This window comes from Dipodomys ordii, unplaced genomic scaffold (assembly GCF_000151885.1).
Source record: "Dipodomys ordii isolate 6190 unplaced genomic scaffold, Dord_2.0 Scaffold161, whole genome shotgun sequence".
Classification (NCBI taxonomy): Eukaryota; Metazoa; Chordata; class Mammalia; order Rodentia; family Heteromyidae; genus Dipodomys; species Dipodomys ordii.
The window spans coordinates 3,008,562-3,029,567 of NW_012267377.1; the positions used below are offsets into that span (position 1 = coordinate 3,008,562).

The 21,006-nt window shown below is 43.0% G+C and overlaps 1 protein-coding gene across 1 annotated transcript in view; it reads right to left on the reverse strand.

The window, feature by feature from the left end:
* Gli3 (GLI family zinc finger 3) overlaps positions 1-13,595 on the reverse strand; it is a 210,414-nt gene extending 196,819 nt beyond the window's left edge. The window contains exon 1 of the mRNA XM_013033005.1: positions 13,472-13,595. Within this exon, the coding sequence (XP_012888459.1) occupies positions 13,472-13,595 (124 nt within the window). The remainder of the gene's footprint in view (positions 1-13,471) is intronic.
* Positions 13,596-21,006: the final 7,411 nt, after the last annotated feature.

Consider the following 21,006-nt stretch of genomic DNA (forward strand, 5'->3'; position numbering starts at 1 on the left):
AGATCAGAGAAAAAGCCAAGCAAGAATGCAAGGCCCTGAGTTCAAGACCTGGTACCAACAGAAAAAGAAAAGAAAACACATAGCTTCCATTTCACAGCATCAACTGGGTTTAAGGAAATGGGCGACAACTTCCCTGAATTTGCACCAGAAATAGGCATCTATAGACAATCCTCTAGTATACCTGGCAGTGCTTATGACTCACCCCATCTCTCTATCATTCTCCCTTATACCCTCCCAACCCTGTTCTTCAAACTATTTCAGCAGGTTTCATTCCACATTCTTGATGTGAGCCTTGGTATGAGTTAGCTGTGTTACCACTGTGGTTATCACACGGCACTGCAGAAAAAAATTCTGTTCTGTGGTCTCTAACTGGCAGGGGGAAGGTATCTCAAGGAGTCATTCTAATCACTTCACCAATATCTGCCCAAAGAAAGTTAGAGCTCCAAACCTTACCTATGCACTAGAGTTTTCTACAAATGATGTCATAAAAATCTTTAAGATCTGGATATAAGGGGTCCATAAAATAATCCCAATGCTAGGTGCCTCTCTACCAGTAAGGTGTCCTGATGGTCAGAGAAACCTCACACTAAAAAAGGTTTGTTCCTCTTGGACTCCATACTGGTCCTAGGGTAGCTGTCATCAAGGACAAGGTACTTGTTTAAGACCACACAGAAGCCAGGCACCAATGGCTCATGCTTGTCATCCTGGCTACTCATGAGGCTGAGATCTGAGGATTAAGATTCAAGGCCAGCCCATGCAAGAACATTGGCTAGAATCTATCACCAATTAACCACCAAAAATTTTTTTTAATTAAAACTGGAAATGGAGCTGTAACTTAAGTGACAGAGTGCTAGCCTTGAGCAAAAACACGCAGGGACTGCACACAGGCCCTGAGTTCAAGCCCCAGGACTACACAGAAACAAGAAGCTGGGTTTTCTAGGACTCAGAAAACTGAACTTACCTTCAAGAGGTAGGATTTCAATAAAAGGTTATTCTGTTTTCATAAGCATATATAATTTCAAAAACAAGTCACACTCAAGTTTTTAAGTACAAAACTATACCAGCATTTACATACATGGAAAATTCGTATTTGTACCACCAATATGCTCAACTATTATGAACATTCTATATTTAATAAGCACTGACTCTGTTCCTCCCTCATCCCACCATCAACAACTTGGATAGCATCGGTTTAGACTAGAATATCAACCAAATAGTATTTTGCAGCCTGATCCCAGCTAATATGTCCATTACTTTAGTAAGGTAAGAAAAGGTTTTGTTTTCCTCAACTCATTCCCAACCCTGGATACAAACTAATATATACATATATTTCAAAATACCGTTATGTAATATTTTTCCTCAGAAAAGGAAAAGCTAGATGATGATGATGATGATGATGATGATGACAATAGATAGATGGAAGTAAATAAATGAAAGAGACAGAGATGATAGATAGATACATAAATAAATAATAGACAAGATATATACACAGATAGATGGATACATATATACAGCTATAAACATACACACAGACCACATATTTTTAAGTATGCATGTACATACATACATGCATACATGCATGCATGCATGCAGAGATTTGTAAACATTTTTCTCCAATTCACCTGGCATTTTGTAGCATACTAATAGATGAAAATATTCTGATTTTGTGTAAAATGGATCAAAGAAAGTGCTTTGAATTTATGTGGAAAAGTTTCCCATTAAGATGGCGGCTGGGTTTTTTTTCAAACATGATTCCTTTTAATTGTGGGAAAGAGCCCAAGGCTTTGTCGAGGGGCACATGTTTTCTATAAATCAAAACATAAATACATGTGAGATTATTTCACTGGGCATACATATGGTTTTTGCTAAGTAAACTCTATTTATAAAACACTGTTAGCCTACACACAGGAACTGCTGTCAACATTTATAGGAAAGAAACTTTGCTGCTGCTCTGAATTTCCCAGGATTTGAAAACAAGCCTAGGAACATTAATTTTTTAAAGACAGGTTTGATTTCAACTGAATATGAAATGGGCTGCTGTGGATTTTCTAGTTTCTAAATGCTTGGAAAACATCTCCAATGGATAATTAGATTCATATTTTACCAGGAAATATTTGCATTGTTGAAAGATCCATTCTTTTAACTATATCATTGTATTCTTTCTACAAGTTTGCTTTTGGTGATAGGGAAGCGCCTTAGATTATTTTTATTCTCCTCCTTATTAATAGAACCCAGATATTCCAAAGGAAGGAGGGTCCTCCAATGTTCACTGCTCTGCCGTCCTCTCCCAAAAGCTCATTTGCATAATCTCTTCTCTTTATAGACTTACTCCAGACTATATATATATATATATATATATATATATACATATGTACATATATGGAGAGAGGAGAGAGACAGAAAGAGAGAGAGAGAGAGAGAGAGATTTTTCAGTCCTACTCAGCAAGCTTCAAAATAAAGTTTTTAGTGAAAGGAATTAGCTATGAACAAGCATGAACCTAGAGTCTTTAACCACCACAGAAGGTAACTGTAACCTTAATAAAAATTGACATTCATTTTTCCATTTCTCCATTCGACTTTTCTTTCTTGGGGTGCAGTGCCATCGAAAACAGAATTTTTTTTTCCTATGCTTTTGCAATCCATCTCTACTCCAGGTGGCTCAGAGCCAATGGCTACAGTAGTTGTGAACAGTTTTGCAGAGAGACCTCTCACTCTCACTCTTTTCCTTCCTTCCCTTCAAGCTGCATCTTTTCTCCCGCCGCTTGTAAGATCTGACACCTCTTGGCATGAAACGCATCTGTTTTCATTTTCAAAGATAAGTGAGCACCCAGAAATGAGTCATCTGGTTGGTGGGAAAGAGGAAAATATTAGATGGTTCCAGAAAAAGAACTAACTCAAAGGACTTTTAAATCTGCACATGGAGCACTTAAAATTTCCATTAATAAAACCTTGAAAAGGTATGTAATGATTACCTAACCTGTACTTATCTATACATGATTCCACTGCTAGGGAAACCATGTAAGTGTCTTCACTCCTCCCAAATACCCATCGCAGTTTACAGAGAGAATACCAAAATACTTAACCTAATCCACCTAGCAGTAGATCTGAAGGGGAAGAAGGCTTAGAAAATGTAACTCTAAGCTTAAAAACAGTGACAGGGCTGAAGGTGTGGCTCAGTTGTAAGAGTATCTAACATTTTTGAGGCCTTGGATCTCAGCACAGGAAAGACAAAAAAAAAAGAAAATTAGTGATAGATACATCAAGAAGGAAAACATGATATTTCCCCCATCATCCTTTTCAGTAATTTTGCTGATTAAGAGCTAGCAACGCTCACAGAAGTCACTAATGAATTTGAAATTACAAAGCCAAGCCGTTTCTCCAGAACTTCTGTTCCTAATCAATCACTGCAGATCAGTGACATCATTAGCGCCTTTGATCCCAGATCCTCTTTCAAGCTGGGATGGGGCTTCAACTGCTCCTGGCTGGTGCACAGAATAGCAAAGCATCTAAGAGCAACAATTCACCAGTACCCCTTGCCTTCCTCCAAGACAGAGAGGGCACATTCCAAGATAGCCCCACACCCAACAATAGAGCCACCTCATTAAATCCAAACCTACTCACACACACCCCCGCCAGGATTCCCAAAGCGATTAGAGAGAGGAAGGGACCATAAGCTACTTTTCTTTCAAAGAATCTAAGGTTATGAACCCTTGAGCTTGATCTTTTTACTTAATACACCTAACCCGGACAAGCCCATCCCCCTCTTCCTGGGGGAGGAGAGAGGCGGGAAGGGAAAAGATCTGGGGCCATGTGTATACACACATACACACGTGTGTGTCTATATAGGGGTATATATGTATCTATATGTATGTACTGGGATATATGTGTGTATGTATGTATCTATAAGTGTGTATATATACATACATCCATTTCCTTGTTATCGAACTCTTATGAAGTACAACTTCAGATGCCACTTCTGGGCCTTACTACAGGAAATAGGTAATATTTTTCAGTAATGTTTAGTTTTTGCTTTTTTTAAAATTATTCTTAATGAAACTGTGACTCTACTACCCTGGCCATACAGGAAGTTCCTGAGTATAATGTTGACACATATAAATCTCAACATCCTTGGACTGTACTCACTCACTACGACCCAATCAGAAACTGGGAATGGAGCTTTAATTGATCTTTACCACTTGGAAACCTTTGCTGTTTGTCTGTCCTCCTAACTTGTAATCCCAGTTTAATTGAGCTTCTTCCACCCATGCTGGAGGAATGTAGTTTATTATATCCCTCATCAGGTGATCAATGATTTCATTAATAAGACAGATAACAAAACTGTCATAGCATGGACACTGTTATGAAAGATGAGCTTGCCTTCCTGCTCCATTTTCCAAGGTCCGGGGTCTCTGTGGCAGCTCCGAGTCCATTCAATATTTTCCACCGACAGAGAAAAGTGAAAATCCATTTTGAAACCAATTTCAATTAGGGTCCAGAAGCTGTTATCACAGATGTCGCCGAATGGGCTCGTAAGTGGAAATGTCGCCTATCCATTCTGAAATGAAACCTTATCAGGGGCTACAAAGATGGCTGGGGACAGCCTATCTGTAAATTACTTTTCGTCCCGTGTTAACTCAACCTTAGTTCTGTCATATGGAATTCTTTCCATCCACTCGTAATAATCTAATGACTAACTAGACACAGCCTGGCAGGACTGACTGTCCCCTTAAACATGGGTACAAAATGCCACCACACTCAGGCCTGCAAGGCCTGCAAAGGACAGGCATGCAATCGTTCAGTGCTAGCAACTCCAAGATTATGCTGCGCAATAAAAGAAGCCCCGTCTCCACCCATTGCATTCCTGGTGATTTTTCAATTGCAAACTCCAAGGCGCCGTTATTTCATTAATGCAGCACCCAAGTGGAGAGGCTTTTCTCTCCCGTCTTTCAGTCTCCCTTTCAGCAAATTATCCCATGACGGCGGATTTATTCAGTCAAAGACCTCGGACTTTGAGAGGCAACAAAAGAATCAAGAGACTTTGTGGTCCACCTGCCTGGCGAATGATGAGGCCGGGAAAAGTCCCCCCCAGAGAAAGCAATCAGACCATTGTGTGGCACAGTCAGACCTTCTCAGCTGTCAAACCAGAGAGCAGAGGGGAAGATGAAAGAACTGGGGTGAAGCTACCATTTACTGAGCCATGTGGAATGGTCTCCGAAGATTTCATAATTGGGATGGAACTCAACTTTCCACAACTAAGAGGGAAAAATAAAGACGAAGAAGAAGAAGGAAAAAGGAAGAAAGAGACCAAGAAGAGGAAAGAGTCAAAGAAAGTTGGTGGGGGTGGGGGTTTGTAGAAGACAGGAAAAAAAGTAGCAGCCTAGTTGTTATTAACTTTTATATTTAAAAAAAAAAAAAAGATTTCTACCTGAGCTGAAGTTCTAGATATAAAAAGGAGAAAAAGACTTTCAAAAAGGGAGTTGGGGGAGGGGAAGCAAGGACAGAGAGCAAGAAGGAAAAAGGATGAGAGGAAGAAAGGGAAGAAGGAGGAAGAAAAAGAGAAGGAGGAGATAGGGGAGGAGAGGGGAAGAAGGGGGAAGGGGGAAAGGAAAGGAAGGGGGAGAGGACAGAACTTAGCACAGGATTTCTTACTTGTCTGGGTTATAGCTGTATTAAATGTGCAGATTCAAATTTTCTTGAGCAAGCAATTCAGAGTAACAAAAACAACAACAACAAAAGCCCTCATTAGTATGGCCACCGTCTGTCTAGTTTTAATCTTAAAATAGAGTGTCAAATTGGTCTTAAATGTCCATTGTCTGGACCTTCAAAGTAGACATAAGTGGGCAGAGACCTGTATTTCCGAGCAGCTTTCAAGAACATTTTAGCTCTGCTACAAAGTCAATGAGATGGTTAAATGGAAGGAATTTTGTGCTTTAAAACCCATCCGAGATAAATATAAATTTAAGCAGGTACTGAACCGACAATGCTAGCAATTCGACCACAGTACATTTGTGGCAATTTGGTGTTGGGGGTTGGGGCTGGAAGTGCTTTGAATCAACCCTTGGAGTGGGCTACTGGATGTGGATTTGTTAGAACTCACAGAACCATCAGCACAGTGAATTTCACTGTTTATAAATTTTTAATATAAGAATGAACCAAACATTTGAAAACATTTCTGTTCATATAAAATAATAGGAGGGTTCTTCCTTTTACTATGGACCAGGTCTCCTGCAGGCTGCTAGGAAATTATACCATTCCCCTGCCTGGAGGCCAGGGGTCAGGGGTCAGGGGTGGAGAAGACATGAGACAGATTTTTCTCCCACGATCACTGCTTTACCCCTGAGCTTCCATAACTAACTGGTTGGTTCTATTTTCTTTGGCCAGTACTAAGGCTTGAACTCAGGGCCAGGGGAACTCTCCCTTAACTTTTTCACTCAAGGCTGGTACTCTACCATTTGAGCACAGCCCCACTTCTGGCTTTTTGTTGTTTACCTGCACCAGAGTCTCACAAGTTTGGGCTGGCTTTGAGTCTCAATCCTCAGATGTCAGTCTCTTTTGAGTAGCTGGAATTATAGACAGGCCATGAGCCACAGTGCATGGTGCCTGTCTAGCTGGGGGTTTCTGCTTCTGACTACTTGTCTCTAGAAATGTGAAACAGTACTTAATCACAAATATTGCTGTGATCTAGAAATTTCCCACAAGAAAAACACACATCATGGTATAGCCTTTTTTTTTTTTTTTTTTTTTTTGGTCAGTTGAAGGGCTTGAACTCAGGACCAGGACACTATCACTGAACTCTTTGCTCAAGGCTAGTGCCCTACCACCTGAGCCACAGCGCTACTTCTAGTCTTCTGGTGGTTAACTGGAGAGAGGTGTCTCTCACAGACTTTCGTGCCTTTGCTGGCTGTGAACCATGATCCTCAGCTCTCAAGTCTCTTGAGTAGCTAGGATTACAGACATGAGCCATGGGCGCCCAGCACGGTACAGCTTCTTTTACTCCCAAGTTTAGTTGTACAACAAAACAGTACTGACTTACCTGAGCCTCTAGGAATTGCTCTTCTAGGAATGAAATCCAGTAACTGTTACAAGACAGGGGTAATGAGGGGCTATTCAAAATGAAATGTCAACTGATGCCTAAAGGGAGTGTCTATGAACCTGTAAAGGCTGATCAAACTCTTTAACACAATAGGAATCTGTAATTTCAAAACTGTGATTTTTGCCGCCTCTTAACCCCCACACACCTGTGAGGGGCACAGATCTGATCTGTTAGCAAATATTCCGTAGTCCTCTCAACCTAACTAAAGCATACCCATTCACAGATAACTAACAAATGACACTGGCTGAAGTAAGTGGCAGGAAAGAGATCAATGAATCCAAACCTGCCAAACTACATTCAGAGAGTCTACTGCTATTACTAACAATAGCTACTGTGTATGGGGTACTCACTGTACTTGAATCGGAGAGGTTATGTATTTACTTACGATCACACAGCAATTCACTAACAGGGCTAGGGTTCCAGCCATGCACCAGCATGAAGCATTATATTGTGTCCCCTTGCCCCAGTCCCAAAGACCCAGCAAACCTGTGGTAAACTTTGCAGACTCTTTCAACACAAAACACTGCACTGAGGCAAATGAGGACAGGAGGAGAAGGCAGATCGTCTTAAACAGTTTAAGAGAAATATAAACTCCTCGTGTGTTACCAGGCCCTGATGATCATACCTGTAATCCTCAAGAGGCTGAGATTTGAGGATCCCAGGTCAAAGCTAGCCTGGGCCAAAAAAATCCATGCAACTCTAATCTCCAATGAACCACCAAGAAGCTGGAAGTGGAACTGTAGTACAAATGATAGGAATGCCAGCCTTGAGCAAAAAAAATGGTAAGGGACAGCTTCTTTTTTTTTTTTAAGGGAAAACTAAGGTCCTGAGTTAAAGTCCCAGCACCCACATAAACAAACAAATAATAAAGTCCTCATGTTACCTGAAGGAGAGGCATAGAGAAGAAGCCAGAGATTTCTCAGGGCAGTGACACCATTCTATGGGACTCTGCGGGAAAGGACATGCAACCCCACACTGGGACTTCACACTGGACCTCACTGTCCAGGCCACAGAATCATAGTGCACCCCAAAGGATGGAACTTTGCTAACAACAGTGAATCGATGTTAGCTCAAACTTTAATAAGTCTATCCTACCATGCACGGTGCTAGTTGGTAAAAGAGAGAACAGGGCAAGGGATGAACACTGCATTTCCTGTTCCACCTAAAACTTCCCCAAAATGCCAAACTGATTAATTAAAATAACAGGCGTAAGTGAGACTGTCAAAATCAAGTGTTATTAGGGAGTTCCCTCGAGGACAAGAACTGATATGCAGAGAGAACGAAGACCCACTTTTGAAAAGGCTGGATGATGTTAGTCAGCACAACACCCCTGTACAGATGAATATACACACACACACACACACACACAGAGCCAGGAGCCTCATTGTAATCAAGGTGTACTTTTAGGAGGTGGTACAGGAGAAAGGTAGCCTATCAGACTGGACAGTCAGACATAAGATGATTCATCTATAGGTAGACAGAAGTCACTGAAGATTCTAGAGCAGGGGAGTGGCCTAACTAGACCCATAATGACACTAATTTGGCAGGTGTGTGTCCAATGCGGAAGAAGAGAGAGGCAATGAATGGCAAGGTGAGGGACTGGAAGGTCTCCTTAATTGCCCAGGCAACCAGCTGGGAAGATTTAAATAGTGCCGGGTAGCCTGAAGGGACTCATGGATGAATAATTATAGAGGAAAATCTACCAAGACCTCAAAAGTGGCAGGACACAGGAAGCATGAGAAAGGGAGGGGTCAAAGGTGACAGTGAGGTTTCAAGCCTGGGTGACCACAGGAAAGAGGATCTGCTTAACAAAAATAAAGAAGACACTGGAAGCCAGGATTCCCGGTAAGAGTGTTTGGAGCTCAATTCAGAATTCTTGTGAGTATCAGATTAATCATCTTTAGTTGGTTTAAAAACATGAAAGAAAGCTCTTAAACGTAGAAAATCAATCCTGACTCTACTATTGCGCAAACCACCCCCTAGAAATGGCCATTATAACCTGAAAGGAAATTGCTGACCCCAGGGAGGGAAAGGGGAGATCAAGGAAAGAGATGTAAAGCTGTATGTAAATATGTTATTTCCACTGTAAGCTACATAATCAGCACAGTGTTCGTATTCCATGTGAAGGAAATCTAAATAAATTTCCTTCCAATTATTTTCCCCATTATCTGATTGAAGAATGAACTTACCTACAAAGAGGGTAAAGAAACTTGACTATATAGGTAGTATTGTTTTTGTTTTTGATCAATTGTTCCTTAAGATGAGCAAACTTAGTCACATGTAGCTTTGAGAAACATCTTCAACTATTTTTTTTAAGACATCTGAGTCAGCCAACTCATTCTAATTTTTTGCCAAACATTTTCCCCCAAATTTCATAACTTGGGTGTACTGTCAAGAAAACACAATCCGTTGTTTTGGGATCAATCCTATTTTTCACTCAGCAACATGTTTGTGACACTGGGTGGCCTTGGAAGAGTTCTTACTGTTACATACACCAGTATGTGGCCATACACCTCCACAGAGAAGGACTGCTTGCACTGAGCCATGTGGAATGGTCTCCAAAGATTTCATAATTGGGATGGAACGCAACTTTCCACAACTAAGAGGGAAAAATAAAGAAGAAGGAAAAAGGAAGAAAGAGACCAAGAAGAGGAAAGAGTCAAAGAAAGTTGGTGGGTGTGGGAGTTTGTACAAGACAGGATGTGCCCGCATAAATACCGCCACTCTTAATGCTCTTCCCTACACGTGTCCCAAAAGTAGGCAGAACTGTCACCCTGTTCAACTGATAAGGAAACTCTGGGTCAGAGTTCATGCTTCCACAGCTGGTTCTGGGTATTGCCAAAACTCAACCCAAGCTTGTGTGTGTATCTATCACATCTGAAACTCCCTCCCACTTATCTGCCGTGTGACAGGAGGGGACTTGGGGGACAAGGAAAAAGGGTGTTCACCATCTAATGTAAAACTCACTATCCAGGTCAGTTCCAAATAGCATTCAGCATCTAGACTTAGGGTACAACACAGGTCAAAGAGATGGATCCAGGGTGGAAAACAGCCACGAATTTCAAGCTTTCAACGAAACCCAGGTCCACTTGCACCTCCCACTCCATTCAGGAGATCCACACAAATAGACTAATCATGGACAATTTGAAATCTAGAAAGTAAACAAAGAAAAACAAAACAAACAAGCAAGCTCCTGATGTGGTCCTAGACCATAAAATGGATCCCATCCCTTCCCTCTCTCTAAGCACATTTAAGCAGATAACTGAACTCTTCCAAGCAGACTTGAGAGATGAGTGGGGCACAATTCCGGTTTCACATGTGTCACCATAGGACAGCAATCGCTGCTATTACCACGGCAAGTCGTCAATAACCAGCAGATCCAACAAAGATCCTTAGGAGACTACTGTCTGTATCATTTATAATGAGTTCCTTTCCTAAAGCTGAGGAGCAGGTTAATAAGAACTATCAAATTACTTCTTTAAAAAAAATTATGGGGGGCTGGGAAGGTGGCTCAGTGGTAAAGCGCTTGCCTTGCATGCTTGAGGCCCTGAGTTCGATTCCTCAGCACCCATAAGCAAAAAAAACAAAAAAAGCCAGAAGTGGCTCTGTGGCTCAAGTGGTAGAGCGTTAGCCTTGAGCTGAAGAGCTGAGGGGCAGCGCCCAGGCTCAGAGTTCAGGCCCATGACCGGACCCAAAAAATACAAAACAAAAAAAAATTATGGGCCCAAAATAGGGGTAACACATTTCAAACTAAAGATTCAATATTTGCAAGTGGTGGAAAGATATTATTTTGTATGAATGGGAATGAGAATGCATAAAACTCTGGAAGACATAAATTGACAACAACCTGTATTGTTTAGAAACCAGAACATGTAGCTTAGCTAGTGAAGAATCCAAATCAACCACCCAGACCATTAAGGTATTTTACTTGAGAGTCTTAGCATATTAACAGACTTGAATATCCCTAAATAAACCAATGGCTGAACGTACATTTTATATATGAAAGCCACCACACTGGATGTCAAAAGGGACCGCTTAAATCACAATTGCACTGAAAAATTAATTCAGAAAACTAAATGTCATCTCCTTTGTCATTTCTGTTTCCTAAAAAACACTAAAGCTTAAAACTAAAGCACACACAAGGAAGTATGCATACTATGCTGTTTCCATGTAAAGCCCACACACTAAGTTCTAAAATGTCACCAACAGTGACTGGCCTTCCAGTCAAGATCTAGAAAGCAATTTGTCACCAATATTATACTAAATTTCAGTCTTTCAGAGTGATCACAAGTTGTACAATACTGTTGAAGGGTTTTGAAGCATACATTTTGGCAGTGCTGTGCATATGTTTAAACAAAACTCTAAGTGTTATCTAGGAGCAGAAACTGAGCAGAGGAAAGCCAAAGGACAGGCCTGTAAGGACAGGCAGTGGAATGTACATGTGTGGCTGGAAGGCTTACAACCAAGAATAAATTACCCCACATAGGGCTGGAAAAGTTAATTATGTCAACTTCATCAATCACTTTGCCAGCAACAAAACTTTCTTATGTTGATTTTAATCATGGAGAAATGGTCAATGAGAGAGAAAACATTATTTTTAATCACATTCCTTGGGTTCTTGGTATTAAACTAGTTTTTTCACTGTCCAGTTACAAATCAAATGTCAGAGCTTTGGAAAGAAAGCGTAAGAACCTCTTCCCCAGAAGTGGGATCTGCTAACTTCTATTAAAGCATTCAAGTGTGTCTGCTTTCCTTGCAATGGATAGCCACAATGTGGGTATCTGAGAATTTCTAGAATGTTTACAGGATGGACAGGTAGACAAATGGTACCACACACAGTGCACCAACCTCTGAAAGACTAAACTTAAGGAGCACCGGGCGCTGGTGGCACACGCCTGTAATCCTAGCTACTCAGGAGGCTGAGACCTGAGGATCGGGGTTCAAAGCCAGCCCGGGCAGAAAACCCGTTTGATTCTTATCTCCAATAGACCACTAGAAAAACCGGAAGTGGCACTGTGGCTCAAGCAGTTGAGCTAGCCTTGAGGTGAAGAGCACAGGGACAGTGCCCAAGCCCAGAGTTCAAGCCCCACAACCAACCACACGCGCATGCACGCGCACACACACACACACACACACACACACACACAGAGCACCCCCTGGCCTGCAGGGCAGGATCAGGGGATGTGTGCTACCAGGTAAGGAACCTATAGAACAGAGGGTCTCTAGAGTTCCCTCAACCCACACCCCTGAGGCTATAAAGAGACATTAGATGGTCATCTCTGCAATTAGATGAAAACTATACCCTGTAAAGAAGCTCACTGTGCTGGGCACTGGTGGCTCACAACTATAATCCTAGCTACTCAGGAGGCTCAGATCTAGAGGATCCAAGTTCAAATCCAGTCAGTGCAGGCAATTCTGAGAGACTCCATGTCCAATAAACCAGCAAAATGCAGGACTAGAGATATGGCTCAAGTAGTAGAGCACCAGAGATGAGAAAGCAAAAGAGGAAAAAAACAACTTTAGGGAGAGGTGCAGGCTGATTCTGACAAATCAGTAAGGGAATCCCTATATTCAACCAACACCCAAGAACTAGAAATGCTAGCCAGCTAATTTTTCCTAAAGGCACATGGAAAAGAAGCGTGAAATTCGGGAAAGCCAAGAATGAAATCTGAAATATACAAAAAGCAAAGGCATCACTACTATCAGGCCTACCTTGTGCGAAAGTCTGGAAGGAAGCAAAGGTCACCACTAAACCTCTTCAGTCTGTTTTTACCACAAAGGGGTCTGGAATTTATTTTTCTATGTTCCATGCTTGCAATGAAACACCTCTCAACACTCCTCTTTAACACTGAAGATATATAGTATATTGAACCATGATTCAAAATTGTCTCCGAAAACAATTAATTTGCATATGCCAATAACAAAACCTCTCATAGTTATTAGCGATGAAATTTTAAAATTCTTTTAAAGTAGGTAATTTAAATATAATTTGGGGCAAGAGGAAGACCCTGCCACAAATGATCACAATACAACTTTTTTATCTTGTATTCTAACCAGTAGACTTTCCAAATAAAATGTAGACGCATCCTCAACTTCTGCCAGCCTAATCAAGATGATTCCCAAAATGCCCAAAGAGGAACTTTCTATCACAAATAAGCTACCAAATTAGAAAATCTGGAAGGAAGCAAGTGGGTTGCATGCCAAAAAAGAAATGAGGAAGGCTCACCCCTCCCCGCCAAGACCCTCTGCCCCCACTACTTGCTTTCTTTTCTCATCTCACAGAACCAAAACTGGTCCAGGTGCAAATTGTCAAAAGAACAGAAAAATAAGTGGCCATGGTCCCGGGCAAGGCAACTTAGTAGCCCCATGGCCACTCACCATTGGAAGTGGTACTGGAGGCCACGGCTTTCTCGCTGACATCTGTCCGGGTGGAGCATTTCACGATAGAATTCTCCGCTTTCTTCTTCTCAGGAGTCACGGAGCTGTGGGACTGGGTCTCCATACTGTCTTCTCATCCCTTCCACTCTGGTCAGCAGGAACGCCTGTGAAACAGCACAGTACCATCAGCAGCCCACAGTGGCAGCAAAGACCCCTGTGCCCGAGCTCCCTCACCTGTCACCTGAGAAGCAATGCCAACCCAGATAGTAAAGCCCAAGGAAACACTCAAGACATCTGGATGACACATCTTCGTGGGATTTTAAATATCTCCACACTCTATGTACCAGCCAGGTGACTGTGGGTCACATAGGGAGGACAGAAGGAAATGACCTCGCTGTGAACATGCCCAAGTCTTCACATCCGTACATCTTCAAGCAGTGAATTTGCAGTCATGTGCACAAGAAACCCACAAAACTCCACGTGTCATAATTCCACACACCTAACTCTATAACTACACATACTATAACTACATAGGCCATAACTCCACAGACCGTAACTACACACACCATAACTATAGGCCATCACTCCACTGGCCATAACTACCCACTCTATAACTACACCCGCTAAAACTACACATGCCATAACAACATACTCCATAACTATACATGCTATAACTACACACACCATGACCACACTCACTGTAACTATACATGCTATAGCCACACATATAACTACACACACAGTGTAACTACACAGACCATAACTACATAATCTGTAACTACACACACTGTAACTACACATGCCATAACTACACATTCCATAAGTACACAGGCCTCTCTGTTGGCCAACTTTTTTTTTTGGGTCAGTTGTGGGGCCTGAACTCTGGGCCTGGGCGCTGTCCCTCAGCTCTTCAGCTCAAGGTAAGCGTTCTACCACTTGAGCCACAGCACCACTTCCTGCTTATTTCTGCTTATGTGGTACTGAGGAATTTAACCCACGGCCTCATGCATGTGAGGCAAGCACTCTACAACTGAGCCAACTTCCCAGACCTCTGTTGGCCAACTTTAAGAGACACTGAGATAATTTCCAAAACAAGGAAAAGATTCTAATTATTAATCTGATGTTTTAAAGAGTATACAAGTTGAGTATATCAGGATGGCTCACACCTAGAGGCTGAGATCTGAGAACTGGGTTCAAAGTCAGTCCCGGCAGGAAAGTCAGTGAGACTCATCTCCCGTTAACCAGTAAAAAGCTAAAAGTAGAGCTGTGGCTCAAGTGGCAGAGCACCAGCCTTCACCAAAAAAGCTCAGGGACAGCACAGAGCACAGCTCTAAGTTCAAGCTCCAATACTGACATTCAATTAAAAAGAAAAGTATAAGACAATTCTCATATCTAAGCCCTACCCAAAGTCCTGAATCTGAAGATAATTCAAACCATGTGATTCTTTCCTTTAATATATCTGAACTGTAATTTGCTTCTTAAACCAAAATCCATCAGATGCATCACTGTTGGCAAAGCTATCATAGTGAGAATGGAACATCACAATTCACGAGGGTTACCTTATTTTTAAAACAGCATCCACTCCAACTCACAAGAAAATTGTCAAAAGGTCACTCATGGCAAAGGCTGAGGGCACTGAGGAAATCAGAAAACTCAAGTACAGACAAACGGCATTCATGTATTTCCTGGAGCTTCATTCATGGGGTGATGGCCCAGGTCATACACATGATATAGAAGCTGTTGTTTTATGCAACTATTACAAAGAAGAAGATGAGAAGTTGTTTCTCCAGCATGCTTTCCTCAAGCTAGGAAGATGGCCACACCCCTCCCTAGACCATTCATCTCTCTCTTCACCTGCTTATTTTTCTACCTGTAGCAGACACCAGCATTCAGCAAAAGCAGTGATTACTGAAATAAAATAAGCAACCACTTCAGCACTTAAAAAGTCTAAACTGGCAGAGGAAAGAGTTTTATTAGTCACCTTTAATCCATCTTTGCAAAGCAACACTATAAATTCTCCCCTCACCAGACCTGGAGAGCGCCAGCTCTTCCTCATGCTCAGTGTTTTTCACTGGAAAACAGATGAAGTTATTTATCTAAGAAGGGTTTTTGGAGGATATAAAGAAGCAACTTAGGTTGGAGTTCCATCTCAACTGTAAGGCCCACTCCAAATTCTGATACACCTTTCAAAAGAGAGACAAAGGAGAATTCTGAAGAGGCACAGTGAGGACACTAAGCAAGGATGTCACTGCGCCCACATCATAGGGCAGGGATGCTAGATTAGTGTTCCTCAGTGTCCAGCAAGTAAGTAAATTCGGGCTAGCTGTCTGCTGCGGCTTCTGATGTCAAAGGAAAGAAGCAGAAAGTAGTCATTGACCCCTTCCTGTGTGTGTGTGTGTGTGTGTGTGTGCGCGCGCGCGCGCACGCGCGCGCGCGCAGAGAGAGAGGGGGAGGTAAAGAATTAGGTAAAGCCAGGTGCAGGTGGTTCATGCCTAAGATCTGAGCCCATCAGAAGGCTAAGATCTGAGGATTGAGGTTCGAACCCTTCCAGCCTAGGCAGGAAATTCTGTGAGATTCTTATCTCCAATTAACCACCAAAAAAAGCTGGAAGGTGGTAGGGTGCCAATCCTCAGCAAAGAGCAAAGGGACAGCAAGTGGTAGGGAGCCAATCCTGAGCAAAGGAGCAAAGGGGCAGTTCCCAAGCCCTGAATTCAAGCCCCAGGACCAGCCCCCAAAAACAAACAAATGAATGTAATAAAAGTAAACTCGGATACCTTCTCCCTAGATAATAAACACTAGAGCAAGCATGCATTCCATTTCCAAGGGGAAGAAGGGGGTCAGACACTCCAAAGCTTTTCCCATAAATCCAGTGTAAACACATTCATTTCTGCAGGTTCTTGAGTTTGAACTCAGTACTTTGAGCTTGCTCAACTGGTGCTCTACCACTTGAGCTGGGCTTCCAGCCTGGCTTTTTGCTATTTTGGAGGTGTAGTCTTACAGAATGCTTCTGCCACAGCTGGTTTCAAAACCTAATCTTCCAGGTCTAAGCTCCCTGAGGTGCTACAATTACAGATGTGGGCCACAGGCACCCAGCAAAAAAGATCCATTTTTGAGTAGATTCTAACTTTAGCAATCTCAGAATGATTGGTTTCTAATCCTCCCCCAAAACTGATTTTCCCCCCATGTTTTTAAGGACAAGTTGGCCTCAAATTCATAGTCTTCCTATCTCACCTTAGATTTTATACACACACCACTACCACCAATACTACGACACCACACCTGGCTTTAAATATTATCTTTAAAATATGTGAAAAAAGCAATCCAATGCTCCTCAGAGCCATTCCAGAACCATGTGCACCAGTATCCCTTTTTTTCCCCCATGGTCCTGGGCTTGAAATAAGGGCCTGATCGTGTCCCTGAACTTTTGTGCACAAGGGTAGCACTCTACCACTTGAGCCACAGCTCCCCTTCTAGCTTTTTTTGGTAGTCAATTGGAGACAAGAGTCTCACAGACTTGGGCAAGAGCCCAGGCTGGCTTGGAACCATGGTCCTCAGATCTCAGCCGCCTGAATAGCTTAGGATCACAAGCATGAGCCACCAGTGCCCGGCCATGTGCACTAGCATTCCAATTCTTGCATTCACTTCTGGTACAATGCATTTGTCTTGGACATGGAACCTGGGAACCTGTGTGTTAGTAAGTCCTACTAGTTACCAGGCTCACTAAAGCTTTCAAACAACTGTTAGCTTTTGTTCAGTTGGATTTTGTTCACTGCTATACGACAGAAGAAAATAAGAAGACTTCATGTTACTCCTTGCTGACTGTTTAATAAATGAAGTGCACTCCAGAACATACAGGCTACACAAACCTGTGTCAGCACCAAGCACAATGAAAATGAATCCTTGTCTGCAAGTCTTCAAGAAGCAAGCACCACGTCCCCTCCAGACTACAAGCCACATGACTACAACCATGTCTCCAAGTTTCCAGCACCTGAAATATGGAAGAATGTTTACCAAGTAAATTAATCCCCATCAATGACCCTGGAACTACTGAGACTGTGGTATTTTGAGGTTTAGTTACAAAACTAGAGGTGTGGGTCAATTGATAGAGCTCCTGCCAAGAGTTAAAAAGCTGGGTGAAAACACAAGGCCCTGAGTTCAAGTCCAAGTCCTGACACACACAGACAAATACAAATTGAATCACTACAGAGCTTAGCTATCTACATGTCCTTTACATCTTGTTTCGTTTGAAAACTGGCAAATGATAGATAAACTAACGCTTTTACCAGGAATCTGTAATCAAAACTCTCCATGAGTCTTATCCACTTGGGATAAGCAGGCAAGGGCTGTTACTCTATCATTTCCTACAGAACACACATAGAGCTGTGTGCAGTGGCTTACACCTATACTCCCAACCACTTGGGAAGCAGAGAATCCAAGGATTATGGTTTGAGGCTAGCCTGGGTAAAAACTTCACAACACCCCATTCCCCATCTTAACCAATACCCACCTATCATCTCAGCTATTCAGCGAGAAGAAATAGGAGGACTGTGATTCAGGCCAGCCCAGGCAATAGTGAAACCCTATCTGAAAAATAATGAAAGCAAAAAGGGCTGGAGGCATCGGTCAAGTGATAGAGCACCAGCCTGTCAAATGCAACGCCATGAGTTCAAACCCCAGCTCCACCATGACCCCTCCCCAAAGAAATATAAACCACATCATTTTAGTGCTTGTATTTGGATAGAATCTACTATATTAAACACACACACACACACTTATCTGGGTGCTGGTGGCTTACACCTATAATACTACTACTCAGGAGCTATGTTCTGAGAATCATAGGTCAAAGCCAGCCCTAGCAGGAAAGTCCATGAGATTTTTTTTTTTTTGGTCGGTGGTGGGGCTTGAACTCTGGGCCTGGGCGCTGTCCCTCAGCTCTTCAGTTCAAGGCGAGCGCTCTACCACTTGAGCCACAGCGCCACTTCCGGTTTTCTGGTGGTTTCTTGGAGATAGGAGTCTCACGGTCTCTCCTGCCGGGGCTGGCTTTGAACCACGATCCTCAGATCTCAGCCTCCTGAGTAGCTAGGATTACAGGCGTGAGCCACCAGCGCCCGGCTAGTCCATGAGATTCTTATTTCCATTAACCACCAAAAATGCTGAAGCCACATACTTCCAGCTGGGAGTGGAGGTATGGCTCAAGTGGTAGAGTGCTAGGCTTGAGCAAAAAACAAAAAAGCTTAAGTAGTAGTATTATTCTTGAGCAAAGAAGGTTAGGGAAAGAGCCCTGAGCCTTGAGCCCAGAGTTCAAGCCCTAGGACCAGCCAAAAAAAAAAGCTCAAAGACAAGCCCCAGAATGGGGTGTGCGCACATGCACATGCGCACACACACACACGCGCATACACACACACACACACACACACCAACAACAACATCAACATCAACAGGTAAGGGGACAGAAACCTCCATGGGGAGATAGGATTCTTAATATCTAAATCTCCTCAAGAGAAGGTATTTAACAGTAGCCAGGGGACAAGTTTTCAAAGTTCTTGCACAAATTGGGGGTTTGTAGATTCGCTGGGTTTCCACCCGAGCCTGAAGATTTCATTTTTAATAAAATCATAAAACACACCCAGAGCTTATCACCACAGATTTCACTAGGATGAGTTCAGTTCTAGGCTCTGCCTGAATTCCACTAACTAATGGTCTTAAGGAATATGAATTGCTACTCTTATTGGAGGATTTGTTTTTTAACAAAATAAGAACCTTGGTCACTCAAGTCCACCCTCTTCTACTTGAACAACTTATTTCTGGTTCTCATTAGTAGCTAATTATTTAAAAGTGTAATTGATGCTTGAGAAGAGAGGGGGCTATGAGGGATGGCAAGGCAACATCCGCTTCCTACAAATTCCTCTCATGTATTGTCAGCTTATTACACTGATACAAACACAAGTTTGCCCCTGTCAGTTATAAAGAGAAAGTTCTCAACCTTCTGCACACCCCAAGCCACCATCAAGTTGTACAGGAGAATGGGTTAGCAAGAAAAGGGAGCTGTATTGTACTGAAGTGCTGGCCAGGAAGAAACAGGGATAATCACGTGTAATTTAGCTCGAAGTTAAGTATCATGGTAAGCAAACCGGAAGCTCGGATGCACTTCCAAGCCTTCTCCAAACCTCAGAAAGCATGTCCCTGCTTTGCATCCCTTTCACCAAAGAAAGGTGGCCAAGATTGGCTGGCATGTCCCTTGACTTTTACTATTCAGAGCTGATGTTTGAATCCTGTCCGCCTGAGTATATGAAAGGAAAATAAAGAGAAAGGAAAAACAGTAAAGAAGAAAAAAAAAACCCTACAAACAAGAAAGCGTTCAACTAGGTTTGTTTTGGTTTTTGTGTTTATTGGTTTTGGGGTGTTTGCATGTGGGGGGACAAGAGGTCCTTTAGCTTGAACTCATCAGGGTCTGAGCACTGTCCCTTAGCTTTTTTTCACTCAGTGCTGGTACTCCATCACTTAAGCTACACCTCCACTTTCAGCTTTTTGCTACTTAATGGGAGGTAAGGGTCTCAAGGATTTTCCTGCCCTGGCTGGCTTTGAACCACGATCCTCCTCAGATCTCAGCCTCCTGATCTCACACAGCCACCTGCACTTGTCACTCAACTAGTGAAACATCACCAAAAGCCAGAATTCACCTGGGTGAAAGGGGGATCAAAGTTCCTCTCCACCCAGCAAGCCACCAAAGTTTTCCACTGTCAGCTGACCCCAAAACCCAGTATGCGTTTCCCCCAGGCCAAAACTCAGGGTGCAATGAACTCCAGACCCTATTTTAAATCTAATCCACCTCCTACAAGCAACCTGCCTGCGGGTGCATCTTTTCTTTCTAAATTATAACTCTGAACCTGCCTGTGCCTCTTCTAAATTAACCAGGGGTGCTGTAGCTGGGGTTTTTACCTTTGCAAAACAGCAAGGAAGGAAGAGAAAGGTAACATTTACCAAATTCCAGTATTCTCTGGCGGGACCTACATTTCAAACAGCAGATGCAAGGGATGCGGGGCGGAGGGGAGGGGGCCAAACCAAAGGTTCGTCTTTACTGAGGCCAGAGCGCCCTTTTAGGCGGACGATCATTTTAATCGTTTTTTTGGTTCATTTGGTTGGAAAGAGCTCCCTGCTTTCCTGTCCAGGACGTCTCAACCGTTTACAAAAGGAAAGGAAAGCAAGCACGTCTTGACGTCTTTTTCCCAGCTCCAGGGTCCCCCTCTCCCCACGAGCGCCTGTCCCTCTCCAAAGGCCGATTCATGGGGAGCGCATAGTGTCACCGCATCCATCATCACGCCATCAGCGCGGGGCGCTGGACGGACCGCCACAGCGCGCACCTCGCCGAGAATCGCTCCTGAATGGCTCTGAGGACCAGGGGGCTAGAGGAGGGGCTCGGGGCTCCAAGCCCAGGCTTTTGATCTGCATTCCTGGAGCAGCTTTCTGGGGAGACAATGCTTGGCTGCCAGCCGGGCTGCAGGGAGGGGGGTGGAGATGGTCCCAGTGGCTGCGTG